The sequence below is a fragment of the Maylandia zebra genome, linkage group LG3 (assembly GCF_041146795.1).
Source record: "Maylandia zebra isolate NMK-2024a linkage group LG3, Mzebra_GT3a, whole genome shotgun sequence".
Classification (NCBI taxonomy): Eukaryota; Metazoa; Chordata; class Actinopteri; order Cichliformes; family Cichlidae; genus Maylandia; species Maylandia zebra.
In genome coordinates, this window is record NC_135169.1 from 16,177,151 (window position 1) to 16,202,205 (window position 25,055).

Here is a 25,055-nt window from a genome sequence, read left to right on the forward strand (position 1 = left end):
ACTCCACCTAAACTTGGTTTATATCTGACCCAGATAGACTGCAGGTTATAACTTCTTAACTGAAGTTCAGTCCACCTGACACTCGGGCCGGCAGTCTCTCTTCCTCCTGCATCCCCTTTCCTTCATCCACCTGCTGGCCTCCACCACTTGTGTTACTGAATCTGTGGAAGCGCCGCGACAGCCACCACACGAAGTAACAAATAACGACCCTAAATCCCAGTAACGATTAACGCGTTCCTGATTTTGCCATAATAACTAGTTACCGTGCTTGTTACCACAATAATAACGTAGTTACTAAAACGTGTTACTTAATAACGTGTTAGTCCCAACACTGGTTGTGTTTACAGACAGAATGAAATACAAATACTACCAACAACATGAGCTCCTTGTTGAAGGTAATAACAAACTGCTGAAACTATTTTGTACTTTGGTTTACACGTGATTTACACAAGTGAACCTGTCCCTGTGTTCATAGTGCTCACTGTTCACATGATGAATAGACCAAGGAATTCTAGAAGGTGATCAGACTGGATTGTCTGGTTTTCAGTGACTCATTAATTCTTGTCTCAGTTCCTGCTCGTCTCCAGTAAGTCACTTCACTTTGACAGCGACAGTTTGGATCACTGTGTCGGAATCTGGGGTCTTTATCTGTGGTAAGTCTATTTTTTTATTTGTTCGTTTTGTTTTTCATTTGTTTTGAGTAAGAGAACAAACAATCAAGAACACAAAACACTAAAAATAAATTTCAAAATAAAAGGTCATAGTCTAAGCTGATCTGTGTTTCTGGTGAGTGTTTGATGGGTCACCTCCAGCCTTGGCTGAGCCTTTGTGCTTTTCTTTAATGTATTTGCCAAATAGAGATAAAATACAGAGCTGACTGCAGCAGCTCAAGAGCTGGAGAAAAGAAAAACGAGATTGAAGAATGTCTACAGAAAACTTTCAAAGCTATCAAATGAAGGGATTCGAATAATAACAGCTGAGGAGAAAGATGAGAAGCAGGGAAACACAGGCACTCAGAGAGTAGCGTAGGTAGATTCCAGGAAATCTAAGATAAGGCAAATTTTCTGTTCAGCCAGAAAGACATGCCAATATCCTCCCAGCAACCAGTCTATTCATTTATGCCCTCCATAATGGGCATTTCTTGATCTATACTTTTTAAATTATTTAAGCTACCCTACTAAATCCTGATGTACGAAATACAGAACATCCCGGGCTTTCCATTGATATTGTCACGGTCTGGCTGGCAGACCGTGGGGAGATGGGGAAATAGGACCCAAACGCCGGACTCTTCAGTGCAACAGTGTTTATTTACAAGGTGGTGAAGTAAACAACAATAAATCCCCAGTGTCCCTGCACTCCCCGTGCTCACTGCTCCTTCTCGTCCCACACTCCTCCTGAGGGGAAAACAATAGAGGCAGCCGTTACAACTTATCCCAGCAGGCATACACTCACACTTCACTTGACTTGACTTGCTAGAAGACTGACGTGTAGTCAAACGCAATAATCCAGCGTCGGTGGAAGCTCCATCGCTCATCTAAATAGCTCCCCCGACGAGCCCAGATGAGGAGCAGGTGTGCGGCCAGGACTTCGGGTGTGGCCAGCCCTCAAGTTAGGCCACGCCCCCAGGGCTGAAGGTGCCTGTAACTTGGCCACAGCAGAAAGGCAATACACACACACACATACCTGCCTACATACAGATGTGCCAAGGGGCAGTGCAGACAACACACCAAATAATAATAATAATAATAATAATAACAACAACAACAACAACAACAACAACAACAACAGTCATAGTCCCCACTGCCCACGGACCCCGAGTCCCCAGAGCCGGGTCCGTGACAGATATCCTGTGTTTGGGTGGTTTCTTTTAGCTGCAACGAGGCAGGAAGTCACATGAAGTTAAATGGGAATATTAATTTTCTTTTAGTTCTCAATATGATATGTCTAAAACTGTGATCAAAAAAATAAATAAATAACCAGGGTGTTGAGGTTAAACAGACTCGAATTCAATACAGTGTAAAGTAGTAGCAGATCCTAAATAAATATTTATTTACAGAGCTTGCCTATAAAAGCTAAAAAATGATCTTCTGTGTTATTTATAAATACCTCTATTGCGAATAACGGTCTTAAATCTAACTATTGTCATTGCACTGAGCCTGTGACCCAGTGTTCATGCATTTTCAGGTTTCAATTATCCTCTGGGATTTAGTCCCTAAAAGGTTCATTCTGTTTATCTGGATGTAGCGTTTACAGTGTGAGAAATATTTCCTCAATCTTCCACTTTCATGAGTGACTTAGATCAGAAGTTAATTTTTCCCATAGAGATTGTAACAACTATTCTGTGACCAGACCTTGTCCTTTGGTCTAACTCCTTAAAACTTGCTTACGCGGCTGAGCTGATGGTACCATGGGAGGATGCAATTAGGAAGCATTTGAGTGTAAGAAACTGCAGTATGCATACTTGGTAGAGGACAGCGGTTGGAAGATCAAGGTCTGCCCAGTGGAAGTGGGGTGCAGGGGCTTTGTTGCCAGTACAACAGCAAAACTACTTAGAGAGACTGGAATCAGAGGACAGGCACAAAGGCAGGCTATAAGAGAATTAAATAACACTGCTGAGAGGACCAGTCACTGGCTATGACTAAAGAGGGCTGACATCACTCGGGCAGCTAAGGTAGTCAGCTAACCGTGAGACACATGCCGAGGATTACTTGACCCATGGTGGGCCTGCCTCAGTAGAGGGCGTCAAAAGGGTAGAATATCTAACACTAGAAAATTTACTGGTTGACTGATACAACTCTCTCAGGGATTCCTGGGGGCTGTGCAGTTAACCTGATGGTAGTGAAACCTAGGGATGGGGATCGTTTAGGTTTTATCCGATACCGGTGCCAAACTGGTACTTTTGAAACGGTGTCGGTGCTTAAACAGTGCTCGAACCGGTGCTTATAGAATGGAGAACACACACTTTGTCCAAAAACCTCTCATGTTCAGCTGTTTTATTGTAAAAAGATAACAATGTTAGCCTTTTCTGCAGCTATAGGCCATATATGGTATCACTCTTGGCTGGAAGCAGTGCTTAAACAATGGAAAAAACACAAACTTTGTCCAAAAACCTCTCATGTTTAACTGTTTTCCACTTTTCTTTGGTCATTTTGGGTGAAGGTAGTGTCTGCCATCTTGCATGTCTTGAGTCTCTGTCTGTTTCCTGTTTTATTTTGACAGTTCCAAGTCCTGTGTTCAGTGTTTCCAGTTTGCTTCCTCCTTGTCTCAATCCTTGTCAGATTTGTTCCAGCTGTGTTTTCGTCCTGTGTCTCATTCCATTGTTATTATTTGTGTATTTAGACTCTGTTATTTGCTCTGCACATTGTTGCGTTGTCCCATGTTGCTGTGTTGTTTCTCTGTCTTCCTTGAAGCTGTGAATTTCCTCCTGGTTTGTCTAGTTCTAGTTAACCAATTTCCCTGTTTTCTAGTTTTAGTTCCTTGTTTCTAGTTTGCAGTTTTGGTTTCGTGTCTCCTATTTACCATATTTTAGGACCATAAAGAGCACCGGATTATTAAGCACGCTGCCGATGAACGGGTCTGATTTCATTCATAAGGCACACCAGATTATAAGGCACATTAACCCTTTAAAACCGGTCAGAGCGGGCACACTCTGTTTTGCGTAACTATTTTTAAATCCCGGTAGCACTGCAACCACGTAAGCTGGCGCAAATTTTTTTTTTTGCATATGTTATCATAGTTTCCTTCCACATATAGCTTTGAAAAAACTGCATAAAAAGCACTTGCAGCAATAAAAACATAATATTCCAGAAACACGCTTTGCCGATTCGATCAGCTATTCATAACACTTCCTACGTCTATCAGCGCGAACTATCGCATGTCCGCCATGATCTACCCAAAACCGGAAGTGACGTCATTTTCGCGGAAATGTAGTTTTTTTTTTACCATCTGAGCCTATACTCCTGTTTTTAAAAGTTATCTTTGACTTTATGACTTTCTGTGTCGTTTCTGGGATGCTTAGGACTAATATTGCACTGCTGGAAATAGTTTATTTTGATGCATATGCTGCTTTTTTGCAAATCTGCATCATAATATCTATTTTCGTTTTTCCTGCAGTATATAAAAATTGGTGTATTTCAAAAATAAAACTATGAAGACATTCAAAATAAATTTCCTGTGGTAGGAAACTATTTTGTGCAACTTTTTTGTATTCTCAGTTTTGAGGGATAAGCCTCTTAAATTTCTCTAACTAGAAATATATGTTAAAAAAGCAAAAACGATTTTCAATTTTTTCGTAGTTTATTGCACTTTTTTGCAATTTATGTAGTTACTATAAAGATAATGCATACATATTATTAAAACCTAGGCTGTAATGGTTGTATTGATGTATAGCAAGTTGAAATGCTCCCAAAAATGGCACCACAGCATGTAAAAATATACTATAAGCTCTGGCGGACTTGGTTCTATGGTAGGTCTTAAAGGGTTAAGCAAAACAAACAAGTCAGATAAGTCAAAAAAGTTAGCATTTAGTTAGCACAGCTTCACTGTGTTTATGTTATGCTAACATAGCTGTCACTAGCGATCACGGAGCACATCATTATATACCAGGTAGTCCAACTTCAGTAACCCTACAAACGTCACTGATGTTTAGTTTTCTGTCTTCATTTATGTCGAATTTATGTTGAAGTGATAGCAGAGCTGTACGTTTGAATTTTTAAGAAATCTCTTAGTCAGAACATGGTATATCATGTTTAGATGGAAACTAGTGAGCTAACTTCCTGCTAGCTTCCAGCTAAAGTAAATTTAATAAATTCCGTTTTCATGGATGCCTAGATGTTAAACGTAATTGTTACACCCAGTAAAGCAGCAACGCTGATCATTTTATTAGAGAGGAAATAGTTTAGACAGTTTTCAACTCGTTTGACTTTGGGACCTGGAGAAGACGGAGTTTGGACCCAGATTACTCCGAAAGGCTCCTGCCTACGGTAGCCGTAATGCTCCGACAATCCATCAAGTGGTGCGGCTTCCAAAGTCGTACTAAAACATTTTCTGACAGATCTTTGAGCGCCGTGTACCGCATAAGTTTGGTTCAAGGTCATTAAGCATAATCAGAATACATATAAGGTGCACTGGATTATCAGGCGCACTGTCGATTTTTGTGAAAATTCAAGGATTTTAAGTGTGTCTTAGGGTGCAGAAAATAATAAAGTGTTGTAGTTTTTACAATGAAATTAAGCTCCTTCTTCATGTAGTTCTTATGAGTATTGAGTCCTGTTTTTGGGTCCTCATCCTGCCTTGTACAGCAGATTTACATGACAACCTCAATGTTACAACATCTGCCATAAAATCCTCAAAAACACAGACACATATATGGAAACAAACATAGGTTTTGTCAGTTTTTCCATAGATAAGTAATGATTCAAATGTTTAAACTGGCATTTAAAGCGTTCAAACCTTGAAAATTATTTAATGTTTGATCATTTTGAAAAGCGCTCAAGTTGGTTATTTTTGGGGAAAAGGACAGAAAAAATATTGCTGTATTAGGATTTTATGGCAGATATTGTCAGTGTACATTTTTGTCTACAAAGGTGTTGCAACGGTGAAAAATTTAAGACAGATATTTTGTGTCCTTTTATTTGTCTAACAAAAATGTGATAATATAAACTGTAACTGCCCACCAGAGACTAAAGACTCTCTGGCCTTAAGTACAAATTGCCTGGGTGCCTCCTCTCTGTGGAGAAATAGCTCTACACAGAGGTGGTGCATAAGGCTGGAAAGAGGGTAGGACGCCCACAAAGGCAAAAGAGCCAGTAAACTCTAAATGCTCTGATATGCCATATCAAACAAGCCTCATTAAACAAGGGACAGATTGTCCTTTATCAATGATTAACAGATAAGGTTCTTCTGTAGTTGCCCCAGTTGCCTCAAGATGCTTTATATGTCTACAATTGTGATGTGAAAAGCTAAATCATAATTGTTTATAGTGGTTATTTGTATGAATAATGTTCAATTTTCTGTGCCTTCTAGGATTTTTTTCCCATATTTTTCACTTCAGTCTACATCTACAATGTTTTGCCTGAAGGATGGACGATGCTGTAAAATGGCAGTTGGGCCCATCTGTGTCTTCCTTTTTCATCACTTTATTTTTTTCTTTCACTTAGCACAGTTTTGTGGAGGTAATTAAGTCTTATCGTTATGGAGTTACACAAATTATGCAACACATCTAAGTCTATTAATTACTCAAATATTTCTGTTATTGATTAAATGTCAGCCATTTCATTTATGCCACAGGCTAAAACAGCAAATGTACAACACCTGTGCTTCTGAACCTCGGTTTAAAATAATCTAATCAGAAACTAATAAAACAATGTTTGGTAACTTTCTTTCAAAAATGACACGTATTTGTAATTTTCCTTTAGGTGTGTCTCAGGTGGTTGGTCCATCTGAGCCAGTTGTGGCAATAGTTGGTGATGACACTGTGTTACCATGTCATCTGGATCCTGCTGTGAATGCTGCTGATATGACAGTAGAGTGGACACGATCTGACCTCACACCTAAATTTGTGCATGTTTGGCGTGACGGCGTGGAGCTCGTGAATAAAAAAAATGAAGCCTACATGGAAAGAACATCACTACCCATTAACAACCTGAAGCTCGGAGACATTTCACTAAAACTCTCCAAAGTGAAACTGTCAGATAGGGGATCATACAAATGCTTCAGTCCTGCGCTTAGTGGACAAGCCAGTGTTGAGCTTGTTGTTGGTAAGTGGAGATATAGTCTTTGCACAGAAAGCTCAAAATGAGATCTAATGTTGAAAATCATCAGTCAATATTTAGTTTAGAAAAAAAAAACATTGTTAGTAGTAAAAAATCACAAGGGTAAAAAATACAGAATAGTAGAATAGTGTTTTTCATGTCACTGTTAAATGGTTTAAATACAGTTGGTGTACAAGTATTCAGTGCATTTGCAATAAATTTAATGGCCCTTTAGTGTTGCTACTAGTTATGGTGACCAATGTGTTTTCCCTTTTCAAAATTAGGTGTAGTTTCATCACTTACCATCACTGTAATGAGGAACAGTGAGGACAGCAGTAAAGTTGTGTTACAGTGTGAGTCTGCAGGCTGGTATCCAGAGCCTGAGCTGCTGTGGTTGGACGGTGAGGGAAACCTCCTCTCTGCTGGACCTACAGAGACCCTCAGAGGTCCTGATGACCTCTATACTGTCAGCAGCAGAGTGACTGTGGAGAAGAGACACAGCAACAACATCACCTGCAGAGTCCAACAGAGGAACACCAACCAGAGCAGAGAGACACACATACATGTTCCAGGTAAAAAAATCAAACACACAAAGTATTTAGTTATAGTTTTATGTATTTTTTGTGTAAAATATCCTGTGTGTTCTCATTCCAGGTGATTTATTTAACCCCTCATGTAGTTCTGCGGCTCACATCACCATTGCTGTTGTTGTGACAGTCTTGCTAATTCTTGCAGTTGTCTTAGTTGTGTGGAAATATCGTTCTAAACGCCGAGGTACAGTATCTTGTTGTAAAAAGTGACAAAAAAAATATTTTCTTAAAAAAATTATAGGATAATAGATTTCTGTGAATTTAAATGACTTTCTTTTGTACAACAGGAAGAAACTTCACAAGAACGTCCTCTGATCACAGATCACTTCAGCTCGACACTGAGGAGAAAGGAGAAACAAAGCATCTCACCGAAGACTGTATTGACACTGGTGACATAAATACAAAACAAGAAAATCTTGAGGCTCAAAAAGAAAAACAAGCAGTAGACAAATTTCATTTGTTAACAGCAGTTCAATTATTAATGAATCATAAATTTAATTTAGAAAAAGATATTGATGAACTTACTTCCGAAGTGCGGGAGCTAGAGAAACAGCAAGATAAAAATCAACTGGTGACAAATATGCAACCAACAGAACAAAATAATATACAGTCTGCAAAAATAAATCAAGATGAGGAAACAAAAATTATTTTTTGTTCAATGAAGCAAGCTCTTGATAGAAAAATACACGAAAACGAATCAGTAGTGTATGCGGTTCAGGTAATGTCAGAGAAGAAGGAAGAATTAGACAAGACTTTAGAAACAATTCTTGAACAGTTGGAGAAAATAAAGAACAGAAATGAAGTTCAAATGTAACTCCAATCAGACAGACCAGAGGCATAAAAGTAAAGCCTAAAACAGTCACATTATTCATTTAATGAAGAGTCTCTAACATTGACATAACCACAGCAGCTGAAGTAAAGAGAAGATGACTTTTATTTCTTCCACAGAAGAGACCCTGTCATCACCAGATAAACACAGTAGAAGGCATTGGTTGAGTTGCCCCACTCACACAATGTTTAATTATACCTCAGTGACCTCTAGTGGCCATAAGATTTATGACAACAGTATATGAGTAGATACCGATGCAAGATAGAGTTGCCTGTGTCAAGGAAATGGCATTTTTGTGTAGCTTTTTTCCTTTCTTACTGGTAATGACAACCCAACACTGGCGATGACCTTAATATAAACTGAATATTAGTGCATTTTGGTGCCATGTACCAGTTCATACATTCACATTCTACATCACAGTTTCCAAATCTATTTGTTATCTGATTGCTTTCTGTCTTTAATTTTGTCTTTCTAAAGCTAAAGTTTTGCTTTGGATATACTGCAAGTGTGTAGTTCTCTTTTGTTTAAGAAAAAAAAAATTCACAAAGGTTGTGTCAAAATGTCAAATAAGACATTAAAACGTGTAAAATACGTTAGTACCGTGACAGCAAAATTCACATTATCAGCAGAATGTACCATCACTATTAAATGCACCAGATATTTAAAGATAGTCATGATCTGTCACATGATGTCGTGTTTTTAAGCCTGGTGTGTGTGTGTGTGGTTACAAGTGAAACTATCATTACCAGTCAGTGTATTAATAGCTCTTCATATCAGCAGCATCTTCTAGTTGACAGTAAAAGATTTTAAAAAAAGTGGTTGAACTGTTATGCTGAATGGATATCTCTTAATAAACAAACTCTGATGAAAAGAGTAATAACCACATGAGCCAATTTCCAGTTCAGCTTATTTCCAGGTAATAGCTACTTCAATACATGGTGGCCATATAAAATACTGTAAATGTACACAGTGATGTCTTTAGAAAGTTACCGTCTTCAACAGTTTCGTAAAACATTTACTGCAAGCTGAAAGTTGTACAAAGTAGGCACAAGTACCCAGCTGATACTTTACAAGTAATCTTGGAGGATGTTTTTACTGTACAGTTCTTAAACATTGCAAGGTGACAGATGTGGTAGAAAGAAAAAACACATCAAGTCTCTCCATTAACCTGATGTTTCAGTGCTTAGATCTTCATTGGACGAGACAGATGAGGTGACTTGGATATCTAACGATCTTAATTTCATTTTTCCCCTAAAATGCAACAGTTGTCAAAAAAGGTTATTTCACAGATAAAACATTACTTCTCCATCCATCAGCCCAAGCTCTTCTTTCGACTATTCCCTTTGAGATTTGCCACAGTGGATTACTGATCTCCATCTCATCCTGTGCCTAGCTTCCTCTTCCATCACACCAGCACAGAAAATACATAAAAACACAGAAAAATGTGTTTTTATGAATGTGTTTGTTAAAAGGGGGAATGAAACATGGTGTATAGAGTCCATTTACTTTTCACCATCTTTAAATCATAAAACATGTCTCACTACTACCTTAGAGTACTAAATGTTGCCCTTTAACATTGATTATCCACCTGTACTGCTAGAAAAATATTTGTGTCCTTTACGTTCTTTTGTGACTAAACAAAGGAGGTTTGTGATGTTGATGTTATCACATTCATTTTGCATGCAAAAGTTTCCTGATTTGAAATCAGGAGGAGAAAAAATACAACTTGAAGTACTTCTAGTGCTGGTCACAATGCTGAAGAAATAGCTCTGTTGTGTGAGGAAAGAATTCTGAGATTAAATACCTTACCATGTCAATTCACTATAGCAACAATAAATAATTATATTAACCACAAATGAGTTGTTAGGCCAGTGTTTTTAATAAGAGTCCAAACCAAACATATTACAAAAAATTAGAAATGAATCAATTATATATATATATATATATATATATATATATATATATATATATATATATATATATATATATATATATGAAAACAACTCACAAAACAAGCTAACAACATAATCATCTTAGATAAATTTCTTTTATAACAAAATGCAGACTTTTTTGCATTAAATCTATTCTCCCACCTTGTGTTGACAGTATCACCATCTTTACCATAAACGGATATTCTGTTGATAGCTGACACAACACTAACATTTGACACACTGTGTTGCCACAGAAGCCACAGTGAGTATATTGAAAAATTGCAACAGTGTATTCATTCATATCTATAATGAGGCATGAGGCAAAGCAAATAGACCTGGGCTTCACTATTTTTTAAAAAACTGCTACCCTTTAAAATAGACATGATGATGTGAATTGACAGACGTTTTACTCTCAGATGAAGAATGGAGATAATTAAGAAAACAAACCATGAGGGTGAGATGTTTGCAAGTTTCTATAAACAGCCATCTTTTCACCAATTAGACATTAACTATTTATACAAAAGGAATGAAATGTGCTAATAACCACAAAAATGTTTCATTGTATTTTATATAAATGCCAATTTTTCCAAAGGAATTAAAAGGCACACTGAAGACTAGCATTCCCTTTACTTTTAGTTTTGTATTGCACAGTAAAAGTTATCCGGATCCATGTCAGTAATTCGTTGACTGGCATCTCTCTGCAACCAGCTCGCTGCTGCCAGCTCTGTTTGGAGACACAATCAATTTCAAAACAGTTGTTTATTTATTTTGAAATAACAACATAGCTATCAGAAATTTTGGAAACTATATTTGAACCAACTAATAATTTCAAATTTTTTTTGCCAACTATGACAAATTAAGGCTCCAAATTTAAAACAGTGTTATCTAACTGTTTTAAATCTGATAAACCGAGGGGACTCATCAACATATATTTCTGTCAGTTTCTTGTGTGGGTTTTTTTTTTTTCTGAGATCCACAAAACAAAGCTCAAAATATCAACAACATGAAACACACACGGTGTGTTTAAAAGAAATATAAATCAAAAAGAAAAAATATATAACATCACTGTCACTGAAATCCCCCAAAAGCACCAAAACTAACATACATTTTAGTTGTTCTCAAAACATAGTGGTGAGCATGAAGGATGTTAAATCTTTTCAGTGTCAGTTACCTTTCACATTGCTGGGTTTTCTGACTATAGAATACGTCTCCTGGACTGATTCAAGTGCATGGTCCTCTGCAGACATATAACAACAAAACATCATAAGAATGATTTTTCTTTCATTACATTCAAATGTAAATTGTCCTCACTTATTTCCGGCTGTGAAAATGTGATGTGTGGACTTCTGGAAGATGTTACTTTTTATATGATAGCATATTTCTCTTCCACTAGGCCTTTTAAGCAATTAAGGGTATTATAACTTCAATGTTTTCCAGTTTAGGCAAATTACCTTTTGGCATTCTTGGTTTTGTGATGAGGGAATATGTCTCATTGTTTTGTTCAGCTCTGCTTACCACTGCAGGCACTGAAAAATAAAGATAAGCCAAACCTTAAACAAAGTATAAAGATATGGGCAGACAATTTAGTTACATTTTTTTAAATCTCTCATTCTAGACACTTTCTCTATATGATAACCATCTCAAAGTAAAGATAGTAAAATGAAAGAGAAATGACAAAACAAGAGTGATGGTTAAAATGTTGTGTTGTTGTTTTTGGTCAACAAGTTATTACTAAATTAAATTATATTACTTACATCTTAGGACCCTGATAGTTCGTATTTATATTAGTTATTACAATGTCATTGTCTTTCCTAGCAACCAGTAGAGTGGCACATATTTATAGGATATATGCTTCTACCACATGAAAACACAACACAATTTGTTTCATAACAGTAACATGCAATTTATATACAAAAAATGATAACAGCATGTTGCCTAATAAAAATAATTGACCAATCTTGCTTGTGCAGTAAGGTTATACTGGGAAATGGTAAAGCCTTTTTTTGCAGAGGGGAAGGTAGATCTAGCTCTCGTGCTCCCCGTGTCTCATGAAAATGTGACAAAATGTTAAGAGTAGATATAGAGACACATTTTATGTCAAGGAAAATAAGTTGTCTGGAGAAACACACCAGTCGAAATACTTCAAACTTTTATACTTTCTATTTCAGTCAACTGAATACATTTTTAGTCTCCTAAAGTCTTATGATATTTAGTCGACTAAAACTATGAATTTAGTTGACTAAATTATGACTAAAACAAGATGATGTTTTATTCAACAATTTTAATCAAAGGTCTGCTATAATATTAATCATATTCAGTCAACTAAGACAAGATTAAAATTCAAAAGATTTAGATGCCTAAATTTTGTTTTATCCACAAAAAATATATATAATTAAACTAAATTAAAAGCTAAATGAAACATTTGATATCACAATTAACACTAAAAAAACTGCTGAGGGACTAAAATCACAGACCAAACAATACAATGGCAGGTGCATGTCCTAGGGTATATGGTTTACTAAAGGACTGTGTTTCTAATTTCCATGATCCTGTAGATTTGAAGTTCATGTTTTTTATTCCTAAACAAATGTTGGCCTTCCTGACCTGTTTGTGCAGAAGAGGGAGACCGGAAGGAGGCAGTAGAATTTTGAGCACCTTCTTATAAAGAAGACAAAATAAACAAGAAAAAAAATATTATTATTAATATCCACCAGGAATCACTAAGCATGCTTATTGTTATAAAATAAAAAGACATGTTTTGATTAGCATACTGTCAACATACCTGGTGTCAAAGAAGTTTCTTCGGTGTGATTTCTGATGGTTTGTTGATGTTTATTACGTTGAAACACTCCTACCAATATTAGCAGAATGACCACCAATAAAACACCCAAACCAATGCAGAGCCCCAGGTAGATCTCTAAGTAAGGCACTGTAGGATGACCTGCAAGAAAGATAATTGCAATGTGCATTAGAAAGGATTAAAATGTTTTAAATTACTATATATATATATATATATATATATATATATATATATATATATATATATATATATATATATATATATATATATATATATATATATATATATATATATATATATATATTCATGTAAAAACTTAAATAAATCCTATTCAAGACAATTATGTATACCCAATATGATTTAGTCCCATTTCAGAAGGTAGCATACTGATCCAATCATTAGCCAATAGAAAAAATGTGCTAGGAAACATGGGACAACAAAAGGCAGCTGGAGCTGACTGTGTGTTGCGTGAATGATAGACAACAAATAACTTTGACAAACAAAAAGTGAGCCTCTTATAGAGGGTGACAACATGAGTACACAAACCAAGGTAAAAAAAGAACTGGGACAAAACTAAACTAAGGCTTAAATCGGAAGAAACAGTGACTACGAAAACAGTGACATGAATACGGTTCTGCACAGGTGTATGTGAGAAACTATGAAGAGTTTGTATGGACAAGAAACATGAACATCGTAGGAGAAGAGTAAAACTAAACACTGAACAAAGAAACACAAGACTTACAAAATAAAACAGGAAACATGTAGAGACGTAGACATGATAACATGATAACACAAACTTGACAACATGAACACGCAGACAAGAAACCTATGACAGACTAACACAAAAGACAGGAAAAGACACAAACACAGAGACATGGGTGAAAACACAACTAGACTAAACGTCAACTAAACCCTTACTAAGAATAACACCACAAGAACTTCAGATATTTCAATATAACCTAAAAGTTTGTTGTTAAAAAAAAAAGAGATGTCAACAACGACCACATTTTGACTACACATACCTGTGTACAGCAATCCTATGGACGTCAACACCAGACTATCATTAGATATCGAAATAAAGATGTTGCCTTATGTTACAAAACAACCAACTTCAGGACTGAACTTCCAAAAATGACATGTAAAGGCATCATTCTGATGTCTCTTTGAACAGTGGCTATGTTCATCATGGACCATATATTATTTCTCATTTACACAATTTATCATGAAGCTTTAAAATATAGTTTGGGTACTTTGGCGCGGTTGCAGGTGAGACAGACACACCTTAGCTGCATCAGCTCGTCATGCCTCCCCTGCATATAAGGGTGAACTGGGTCCTGACTGTGTTGTTGTTGTGTACATGTGGCTGGCAGCTAAAAAGCTGCGGCTGTGAGTGTATGACGCAAGAAACTGAGTGAGTAAAGATGCTGAAAAGCATTCAAGTGTAATCAGGTCCATCTTTGCTGCCACAGATAAAAAGTTTGTCTCCATTTTTGGGGGGAAAATATTGATGCATCTTACTTCCAACAGTTAGCCAGCTCTCTGGTGATTCTCCACCATCAGCAATACTACATTTGTAGAGTCCTTCATCAGATTTGGATACAGTGGGAAGCATTATGTTTCCTGATGAGCTGCTCCCAGTGGAGACGCCATTTTTATAGAATTTTGCAGTGTAGCTGGAGTTTGCATCCTTTTTTCTACAATGCAAGGTCACATTTTCTCCCTGCATCACAGGTTGAGCAGGAATCTCCAGGATCACATGACTCTCTAAATCTAAATGGAAGAATGTATAACAGTTATTGTTTAAAAAAGTGATATTTGTTAAAATTATACATATATAGAAATCATTAATTATATTCATTCATTACTAACAACAATAATAGCTCAAATCAGTTTTAAATAGATATTTCTGATTATTACAATGCACATGCAGTAAATATATATGTATATGTGTTACTTTATTATGATTGTGATGCATTTTATGAAGAAAAATTATCCCTTAGTGTTATGAAAATATATATCAAATATGACATTGTGCATTACTGTAATCGATATACTTAACAGAACAAATGGTGAATGGACTAAATATGTTAACACATAATTGCTTTTTTATGTACATACCAGTTACAGTGATGTTGACAGAGTTGCGTTTTTGTATTCCTCCATGTTCACACCAGTATTCTCCACTGTCAGTTGATGGATATGCATTAATAATTTTGCAAGGTCCAATCGATGTTTCCCAGGTTGAAGCACATGTTCTAACATCTCCTTTTGTCTTTTTCATCACTCTCCATCCATTCAGCCCATTTTGCCCTTCACAGCTGATAGTGATAGGTTCTGTTTGAAAGAACTGCTGCTTGTTTGGAACAACTTGAGGAAAACCTGAATCTGAGACAGAAAATCAAATAAAGACTCTGCCGTCAATGTCTAAATATATAGAATAAAACTTGGATATGTAGAATAAATGAACCTCATGTTGATAGTTAAGGTTTTCTGAATTATCTGCCTTTACAATATGGCAACAGCAGAAATATTTCAGTAGTTTGAAGAGTTTGACAACTGTCTTGTGACAGCTGTTCAAACGAAGAGAAGATTTTGCACAATACTTGAGAGAAATTATCAATCAAAGATGGAGATGTCAACTGAGATAACATGTCAAGCAGAAGCTGAAGCACATGATAACACATAATACCATATCACTGAAACCGTTATACCATTTTACATCCAAGATAAGGCATAAAAATGCAAACAAATTTAACGTCACTTTTCATTAAATATATTCAGAAGATCATTCTATATATATACAAATTTCATTCCATAAATAAATATCACACACACACACACACACACACACACACACACACACACACATATATATATGTATATATATATATATATATATATATATATATATATATATATATATATATATATATATATATATATGCAACATATATATACATACATATAGGGGGCTATTTCAGAACTGTTTTAGAGGTTTATGTTGTAGCTCTATTTTTAGCTGGAAAACAACAACTGCATTAGTTTCAAAAACATTCAGATTGTTAAGAGATTATACAATCTATTACACACAGTATTACATTCACACACACAGACACTTAAAAAACACAAAAAACAACATGAATAATTAAAAACTTACTATGTGTTTGAGAATCACTGAATTCAGCTACTGTAACCAACAGCAACAGAACATTCAGCACTGAAAAGGTTAAGAATGAGACTTTTAACATTTAATATTTTTGTCAGTGTTTTTGATAACACTTTTTAACACAACCAGCTAATAAAGCACAAGTACCCTGTATTTACTTGCATTTTGCAGGAATCAACTGGCAGAAGATCCAAGATGGAGAAATATAGTTGTTGGGTTTTTTTCCCAGGATTTTACCATGAAATCACCCAGTATTAAAATTACCTAATTAAATTTTATGTTATTATTGAAATATTTCATATTTCATATTTCATGAAAGTACAGGCTACTTGTGCCTTAGTCATGTGTGCTACAGTGTAATTGTTTAATTGTTTCAGGGGTCTTGCAGGTGACTCACATTTTAGAAAGTACACAGTACTTACAATCTACTTGTTTCATCGTTGACTTCAAAAACATGAGTTGTACTTACAGTGTACTTTGTTCATTGCTTCTTGCAAAAACCTGACTTGTTGCTTGCAAACTGCATGTAAGTACGGTGTATTTGTACCTTGTTGTCTGCAAAATGCACGTTAGAATAGGGTACTTGCACCTTATTTATGGTTCATATTATAAAGCATAACCATGTTTTTTTGGGGTTTTTTGCATCATTAATAGGGATGGGTATTGATAAGATTTTAACGATTCCGATTCCATTTTCGATTCTGTTTAACGATTCGATTCTTTATCGATTCTCTTATCGATTCTTTTTTTTTTTTTTAAAAAGGAGAACACTAAGGTCGATTAGCTTAGAACTTTGTTTTATATCTTCTCTTTGAACAAGATAGAAATTTAGGAGTAACATGGCCTTACAAAGCCAACAGTGAGATCTTAAGAGATCCAGCCTACGGCTCTTCAATGGGGTGTCACAGGGTCCCCAGGAAAAAAAATTGTAAATGTAAAATAATAAAATAAATATTATTCTGTAGCAATTACACAAGAATATCCAGTAATGTCCCTGCCTACAATTAAACACATTCACTTACCGAAAATCGGGGGCATCTGCTGTGGCAAATGGGTGCAAGCCTTTGACCACAAACTTAGTCACTGCTCGGTAACATTCGTCTATCCTGGCCTGAAAGGAGACGCTACCGGTAGACTGCAGCGAGAACTGCCAGCGAGCGCCAGCCAGACTCTGTCTGTCTCTCTCATCATGGTCACCTACATGTACAGTAATGGCAGGTCTTGTAATAAGGCAGATTGCGCTAACATAATATGCACTGTTAGTTGATTATTTACCTGCCGCATTAACGGGAGAGGACGTGCAACGTTACTGCTGCTGCTGGGTTGAGAGTCACGAGTCCGGAGCGGAATTAAAAACACGTGTCATCGCGTGTTTTGTGACCAAATGCTTTTGCATATTCGTAGTGTTTCCTCCCTTAAATGAAATATCTACTTTGCAAGTTGCCCTGTTGTCATCGGTTCTCATAAAGTATAATCAAACTTTTGAGCGTTTGAGCCGCTTAGGCGCCGTGTTTCCTGCCAGGTAAATGACGCTCCGCAACGTGGTGACGTCATTCGGGGCGACTGGAATCGATAAGGGAATCGTTTGCAAAAATGGCAAACGATTCCAAGGAATTGAAACAGTGGGAACCGGTTCTCAACAAGAACCGGTTTTCGATACCCATCCCTAATCATTAATAATAAGTCCTATGCATTTATTAGTGAGCTGTTACAAACAGCTGTTACAAACAGCTCACCATAAAAATACATGCAAATATATGGCTGTATTTTGGATATATTAATTTGCCCTTCAGTCTATCCATGTATTTTTTTAAGACAATGTCAGTACTTACAAATTCTGATGGTGGGAAATCTGACCTCCATGCTGTCTTGCTGCTGACTGCATGAGCATCAGACTAACTTGAGGATATATTATTTTGTACGAACTTCCTCTTCCTGTGCTTCTGTGGTGACTGAGGCCCAACAGGGTTCCATTTCAAACACATGTGATTGCATGAAAATGCCCCTACAGACTATTATTTGTTTTATGCCCTTTTATTTATTGAATTTTGTGTTTTCTCAATTTTAGATTTCGATCACTCAGCCTACTTTTTGGCATCTGGTGAAAATTTAAAAAAATCAAGTAATTGCTCAGTCATAGAAACCACAGTGCACCGTGTTTTATTGTTTTTTTGTTTTGTTTTTGCTGATGGCTGATGGTAATGCCATAGTTTAAGATTTCTGCAGTTACTGAGTCAGCAGAGTTTGGGTAATAGAGAGAACTTTAAAGCACTATGGCTCTAACCACTTGGCGACCCCTGCTTTGTAACTTTATTTCTTCCGCTTTGTGGCTGAGTCACTGTGATTCCTAAAAGCCATTTTGAAATAACACAACATATGACTGTGGAATTTTCCCAGGAGCGAAAGACAATTTCTGTACAACCCTTTAAATCAGTGACCAGGTTTGTAGAAGCATGAATAGGTGCTTGATTTAATGAGACTAAGAACAAATCATTGCCTTTTGACCTAAAGATAAAGGTGGTTTTGGCCTTCTGGACTTCATGGACCTGAACTGTACATTTAAGGAGAAAATGTACAGCTAAAGCTATAAGCTAAAAGAATGCTTAAAATCTCCTGAATCATTATGGCATTTTAATCCACACAACATTTTTAGGAAAGATTCAGATTAAGTGGTGTGGCATAATATTTTTTTTCCATATAGTTCATGTTGTCCCAGGTATTCCATTATATTTTTTTAAGCTCCATTACAATTCATGAATAAATTATTACAAAATGGCTTTTTTTCTCCTCATGGCTCATTTGTACCTGTAACCCATATCAACTACTCCCTGTCACATGACCCACGTCAGCTGATTTGAGGTCCCTCTTCTGATTGGCTCCTTCCATGTCGCGGCAACTCTGAAAACCGGCTGTGGAGGGATACTTCCGGGTTCGACTCCTGCTGTGGCTGTGAGCTTATGGCATTTAGAACGGTGTTGGAAAACAAAGCGTTTTCTCCCCTCAATTCATCTTTAAACTTTAAACTCAGCGGTAAGTGTCCTTAATATCTTTCAACCTTTGGTTGTCAGTAACCAGCCGATCGTTTTCGCGATTAGAAAATGACTTTGTGCGGCAGCGCTCCCACCGCAAGCAGAACTCCGGTTCAAAAACCGCTGTTTTTGAACACTTTATTTACTTAAGCATGTTAATGGGCTTACTTTGAAACAAAGTGCGATTGAAAGATTATTGTTATGTGTTGCCTTGAATTCGGCTATGCTGTCTGTTAGACAGTTGTTTTCCTTTATTGTTGTTTTTGTATTGTTTGTAGCGAACGCTACTGGACTGTATAGATTAAGCTACGTAGCTAAGATGATTAATGATTTAACTGTTGTACATGGATTGATGATGATTTATGGTTTGCATTGTTACCTAGACATGCAGAAGAATATACTTGTTTACCGGTAAACTGAATTGAACTTGATGTGCTAATGGACATTTTTCTGACCTACAGGTCAGGTTTTTTTTCCCCTTTGAATTGATCTTCTTCATATTGAAGTGGCGAGCCGGTAGGACCATTCTTTGTTTTCCCCTCTTTTCCCCCACTTAGCCGTCTTTGGATTACGGACATATTTCCCCCTTGTATGAAGCTGGACCCTAAGGAGGAATACCTTAAAAGTGAACTTTAAAAAGAAAAGGACCAAAAAAAAAGGACTCTTAGCAAAAGGACTCTTGCACAGAAAAATCACAGCACTGATTTATTATTTAATTGTGGACATTTACGTTGTGTGTTGTATTAATTATTTTGTTCCATTTCCCCTTTCCCCTATTTTTTCAATATATTTTTGGTACAAGACATTGCAGTTTTTGGTCTCATCATTCACACCATCTGGGCTCCATAAAGAACTATTTCTTCTGCGCGTCAGTCAGTAAATTCATCCATTGACATAAACTAGTCCTTAAATAACTTAGCGTTACATACTGTACATATCTATTCTATGCTATACATTAAAACAGAGATGCAGCTTGGTCAAGAGGGAAACAAAATTTTATCTGGATCCCACTAAGTATGCCAAATGCAAATATTATGAATTATGCATGATGACTGTGCTGCTTATATGCATCCCTCCAATTTCGCACCAGTATTCTCCAATTATGTCTCTAAAATGTAGACTTAAAATGTGGACTTAAAATTAGATATCTAGAAAGCTACTCTTTCTGTAGTTGATAAAAAAAAATACATGAATAAATAAATTAATTAATTAATTTAAGAGTTAATTAGATGGTTGGGCTCACATCGCTAACCTGGTCACAGAGGGAATACCGGTGAGTCCTGGCTAACACTGCTAACTCCGGAACGAGCGTGACACTACCTTGATTCCAGCTGCTGCGGGCGACCAGGACGAGAGAGAGCAGTAAGAGGAAAGGAGGGGGACTGGCAGTGTTGTGAACGACAGATGGTGTAACCCTGGGAACATCACTGTGAAAGAACAACTCTGCAGCAGAGACATTGAGCTGTTAGCCGTTAGTATGTGTCCGTTCTACATCCCCAGGGTTTCTCACATGTTATCGTGATAACAGCGTATGTCCCTCCCTTGGCCAACGCGGATGCAGCCTGTGACGCTCTCCATACTGTGGTCAGCAGACTGCAAACACAAGCTCTTCTCCTAATATTAGGGGACTTTAATCAATCCTCGATGAACTCCACACTTCCCACCTTCACCCAGTATCTGACATGCCCAACCAGAGACAGTAAAACACTGGACTTACTTTACTCAGGCACAGAAGAGGCATACAGTGTATTACCTGTATGCCTCTTCTGCGCCTGGGGAGCTGAAAAGGGTGCAGAGAGAGCTGAAGGGACTGATAAGGAAAGGCTAGGACAGCTACAGGCAGAAGATGGAGAACCAGCTTCAAGAAAACAACGTTGGTGGAGTCTGGAGAGGCCTTAGAACCATCTCGGGCCACAAAGGTCAGAACTCTGTGCCTGGGAGGGATGTGAGGTGGGCAAATGAACTGAATCATTCCTTTAATGGGTTTGATTTAGCCGTGAGGCAGTCTTCAACATCAGCTGCAGACTTATCCGCCCCCACTGCTGCTGTTCCACCTCAGATACCTCAGCCACTTCACACCTCCTCTACTCACCCTGATCACTACTCTCCACCCCCAACCACAGCATCCAGCACGCAGCCAACACAAAGCTCCAGCCTGTCTCTCTCGAACATCCAGGTTAGGAGGGAACTGAGGAGGATCAGAGGCAGGAAGGCAGTGGGTCCAGATGGAGCGCATCTTCAACCTGAGCCGGAGGGTGGGGAGAGTCCCACAGCTCTGGAAAACCTCTTGTGTTGTACCAGTGCCAAAGATTCCACGTCCCAAGGACCTCAACAGCTACAGGCCGGTGGCTCTGACATATCCAACTGATGAATTTTATTTTATTTGTTTTATTCATTTATTTACAAAGCACATTCAATAACAACAGAGTTGACCAAAGTGCTGTGCAAAGTAATAATTAAACAGTGACATTAACATCAACAACAGGTAAGAAAATTAGGATAAAAGAATTGGTAACTCTCATGCAGTATCGAAAGCCAAAGTGAAAAAAAAAATGTTTTAAAATGGGATTTAAAAAGAGTAACAGTTGGGGCCTTCCTAATGTGGAGAGGTAGATCGTTCCACATTTTCGGCGCCACAACCGCAGCCACCTGATCCCCTCTATGAACCTTCCTAAACTTGTGTAAGGTAAGGAGTAAATGATCACTTGATCAAAGGGCTCTAGAGGGCGTATAATGCTGCAAAAGGTCAGACAAATAGTCTGGTGCCTGGCCACTTAGCTCTTTATAAGTCAAAAATTAAATTCTAAAATGCACTGGAAGCCAATGAAGGGAAGCAAGGACCGGAGTAATATGTTGATGTCTCTTCACACAAGTCAAAAGGCAGGCTGCAGCATTTTGTACAAATCATAAAAATGATCTCACCTTGGATAGGAGTCTTAATTTAAAAAAGGAGAACTGAACAACTAATTTAATTTGTTTCTCAAATGTAAGTTTGTTCATTGGCAGAAGACTACTGCCAATGAACATTCTCCACTGCAACTACTAAACATCCAAGGAAAGTTTTAAGCCTTATCCTAATAGTAGAGATAGTGTCTCCCTCCCAAATCTAAAACTTTACAAGTTAACATGTTTTCATGTTAACTAGTTAACGTATACAAAGTTAACAGAGAAAATGATTTTTAGGGCCAAGTACAATAGTCTCAGTTTTATCTGAATTTAGAAGAAGAAAATTAGAGTCCATCCAGGTCTTTATGTCTTTAAGACATTGCTGCAATTTAACTAATTGGGGTGTGTTATCTGGCTTCATGGATAGATTGTCACGGTGGGTGTTTGGAGGACACAGATGAGGGGGCAAAACTTTTACTGAACTCAAAGCGAGCCTTTATTAGGGCCGGTAAACAGTAAAGCAAAAATAACCAAACATAAACTATGGCAATAACCCAAACAAAGAACCTAAACTGGGAAACAACTAAAGACTATCAATTACTAAGACTGTTACTTATTACTGTAACTATGAGCAATGAACAGGACATGAAAAGGCAAAGAACAGAATTCTGGACTGGTACATGAAAGACTATGAAAACACAACAGGAGCAGATAACTATGAACATGACAATAACAGAGTCTTGAGAACTATGAATTATGACGTGTAGCTAAAGTGACAGGGATGGTAACAGATGACGCGACGCAGACTGAATGAAACACAGAGGCTGTATCCCAATTCAGGGTCTGCACGCTTGAAATGCGCGCACTACGCGTACTGTACTACGCGTACTGTAGTACGCGTAGTGCAAGAAGTACAAGAAGTGCGGAAGTAAGAGGCTTGTGAAATTGGACGGTCTAGCCTTCGTCACACTGTTCAGGTTGCCTAGCAACCATGATACTAACCGCGAGAAACGTTACATACAGCTTTGTTTGACAGAAATGAAGGAGAAAAAATGTTTTGTTGGTCATTCATTTTTGTCATGACATCACTTTGATTAGTTGAGTATCTGAGGCTGAGACCACGGGACTGTAAAACATGATTGTTGGGCTTCATTTCTGTACTGAACAGTCATTTAAGATTAGCTAGTAAATAACAATTAGCTAATGTTGTTCATGAGACTAAAATCATCTCACTGTGGTAATGTAAATATAATATGGACAATATATGTATTGTCAGATTATTATGATGTATAGATATATATAGTGAGCTTGAACTCTTTTTTCAAGTTGCAGTTATTTATATTTCCTATCACCTTAAATCTTCACTCAAAGACAAGTGTAGATTTGACAGTGTATATACAGATGTATTATATATAAGAGACATATTATTCGTTTAGTATGGTAAATGGTCTGTATTTGTATAGCGCTTTACTTGGTCCTAAGGACCCCAAAGCGCTTTACACTATACACAATCATCCACCCATTCACTAGTGATGGGCAGATGAAGCTTCATGAAGCACTGAAGCTTTTCATCCAATTGGTTCACCCCAGCACAAAGCTTCTTGAAGCTTCATTTGCTCTAGTAGGACACCTACTGGACGTAAAAATATTAGTTGGCATGAATTTGAAGAGTGTGGCCTTTTGCACACAGCCTGTAAATGTCAACAACAAAAGGAGTGTGTAAAACATGTATATTCTAGTGATGGCAGCATACTGTGTATATTTATACTGGCAGTACGGAAAATGATCATTTGGAAATGTTTAAAATGGAAATGATCATTTACTGTGAGGTGAGGTGTGGTTGGGGTGTGGACAGTAGTTGTGCTTTTGTAACGTTGAGGTATGGACAGCTACACACTGAGGCCTCAGTCCTGCCTGTTCACATTTTATTCTGTAAAAACTAAATGTTCACTGCTTTTATGACCTTTTAGTGGGGAGAACATAGCTAGGATTTAATGATTTAACACATCTTTTAAATCCTTTGTCCTCCACAATGCTAACTGGCTGGGAGTCCTCAATCACCATGCTAATCAGGGCCCTATTTCAGGAAGCCGGTTTAGTGGAAAAACTGAGTAAGTATACCCTGAGTTAACGAAAACTCTGGGTTTTCGGTTTCACAAAGCGAGTTCAGATGAAGCCTCAGTGAGTCACTATGACGACACACTCCGTGAAGCTAACCTGCCCCCTAGCAGGTTTACTACAACTAACCCTGACTGTCTCCGCCCCTTTGTCGGAAACCTGACAGTAGGAAGTGTCGGACATGGCGTGCCACTTCCTTGAAGAGCCAGTAGATCGTGAAGCCCAAATTCTCCGCAGAGCTCTCCGCCGGGAGAGAGTGATCAGAGCGCGTTTGGACATTTTATCATTTCCTGATGATTTTCTGTGCGAACGTTACCGTTTCTCAGCACAATCTCTAAGTTATTTGGATAACATCCTCAGGCCATATATTACGCATGTGACACATCGCGGACATGCTCTCAGTTCATTACATATTCTTTGTATTGCACTTCGGTTTTTTGCAAACGGGAGCCTTCTGTATAATATTGGTGACGCTGAGCACGTTTCCAAGGCTACCATCTGTCGGGCAGTCAGGAATGTTACAGTTGCACTGAAACGTCTCCTGTACCCGTTTGTGGTGTTCCCTGGTCATAGACCCACAAGATTTTTCAAAGAGGGATGCCACAAAATTGCAGGTATCAGGATGACCAAAACCTAATTTATGATGTGGTGATACTTGGACTACTACTTAAATTTTACATTTATTTTCAGGGTTCCCAGGCGTGATTGGCTGTATAGATGGCACTCACATTCCAATCATTGCTCCTTCAGTAAATGAAGGAGACTATGTGAACAGGAAGTCTTTCCACAGCATTAATGTACAGGTACATAGTTCCCTGTAGCATGTCAAACTAACAAATTATTTCATTATAGTAATGGATGCTAATTTGTGTTCTCTGCACTGTGAAGATCATATGTGATGCTGCCAACAGTAACACAAATGTGGAAGCCAAGTGGCCAGGCTCTGTCCATGAC

At 37.6% G+C, this 25,055-nt stretch overlaps 2 protein-coding genes and 1 long non-coding RNA gene across 4 annotated transcripts in view; 2 read left to right on the forward strand and 1 right to left on the reverse strand.

Moving 5' to 3' along the window:
• Positions 1-25,055, forward strand: part of LOC101487469 (butyrophilin subfamily 3 member A2) — a 406,303-nt gene that overhangs the window by 345,669 nt on the left and 35,579 nt on the right. The gene's annotated exons all lie outside the window — the stretch shown is intronic.
• LOC101463834 (butyrophilin subfamily 3 member A2) lies at positions 589-8,246 on the forward strand. Its single transcript, XR_013095598.1, has 6 exons — positions 589-653; positions 6,025-6,173; positions 6,417-6,758; positions 7,037-7,324; positions 7,407-7,526; positions 7,630-8,246. It is a non-coding gene; the product is annotated as a butyrophilin subfamily 3 member A2 (long non-coding RNA).
• On the reverse strand, positions 10,160-16,506 carry LOC143414059 (uncharacterized). Its single transcript, XM_076877699.1, has 7 exons — positions 16,491-16,506; positions 14,421-14,672; positions 12,885-13,043; positions 12,707-12,757; positions 11,554-11,628; positions 11,274-11,339; positions 10,160-10,826 (listed from the first exon to the last, which is right to left on the reverse strand). Exons 1-7 carry the CDS (start codon positions 16,504-16,506, stop codon positions 10,735-10,737), a joined length of 711 nt encoding a protein of 236 aa, XP_076733814.1. The 3' UTR covers positions 10,160-10,734.

Excerpts from the sequence above, each read along its gene's own strand:
- LOC143414059 (XM_076877699.1), bottom strand. Across the intron at positions 12,758-12,884 it reads AGAAACTTCTTTGACACCAG|GTGCTCAAAATTCTACTGCC; the intron begins GTATGTTGACAG and ends CTTTATAAGAAG. Across the intron at positions 11,340-11,553 it reads AAAACCAAGAATGCCAAAAG|AGGACCATGCACTTGAATCA; the intron begins GTAATTTGCCTA and ends ATATGTCTGCAG.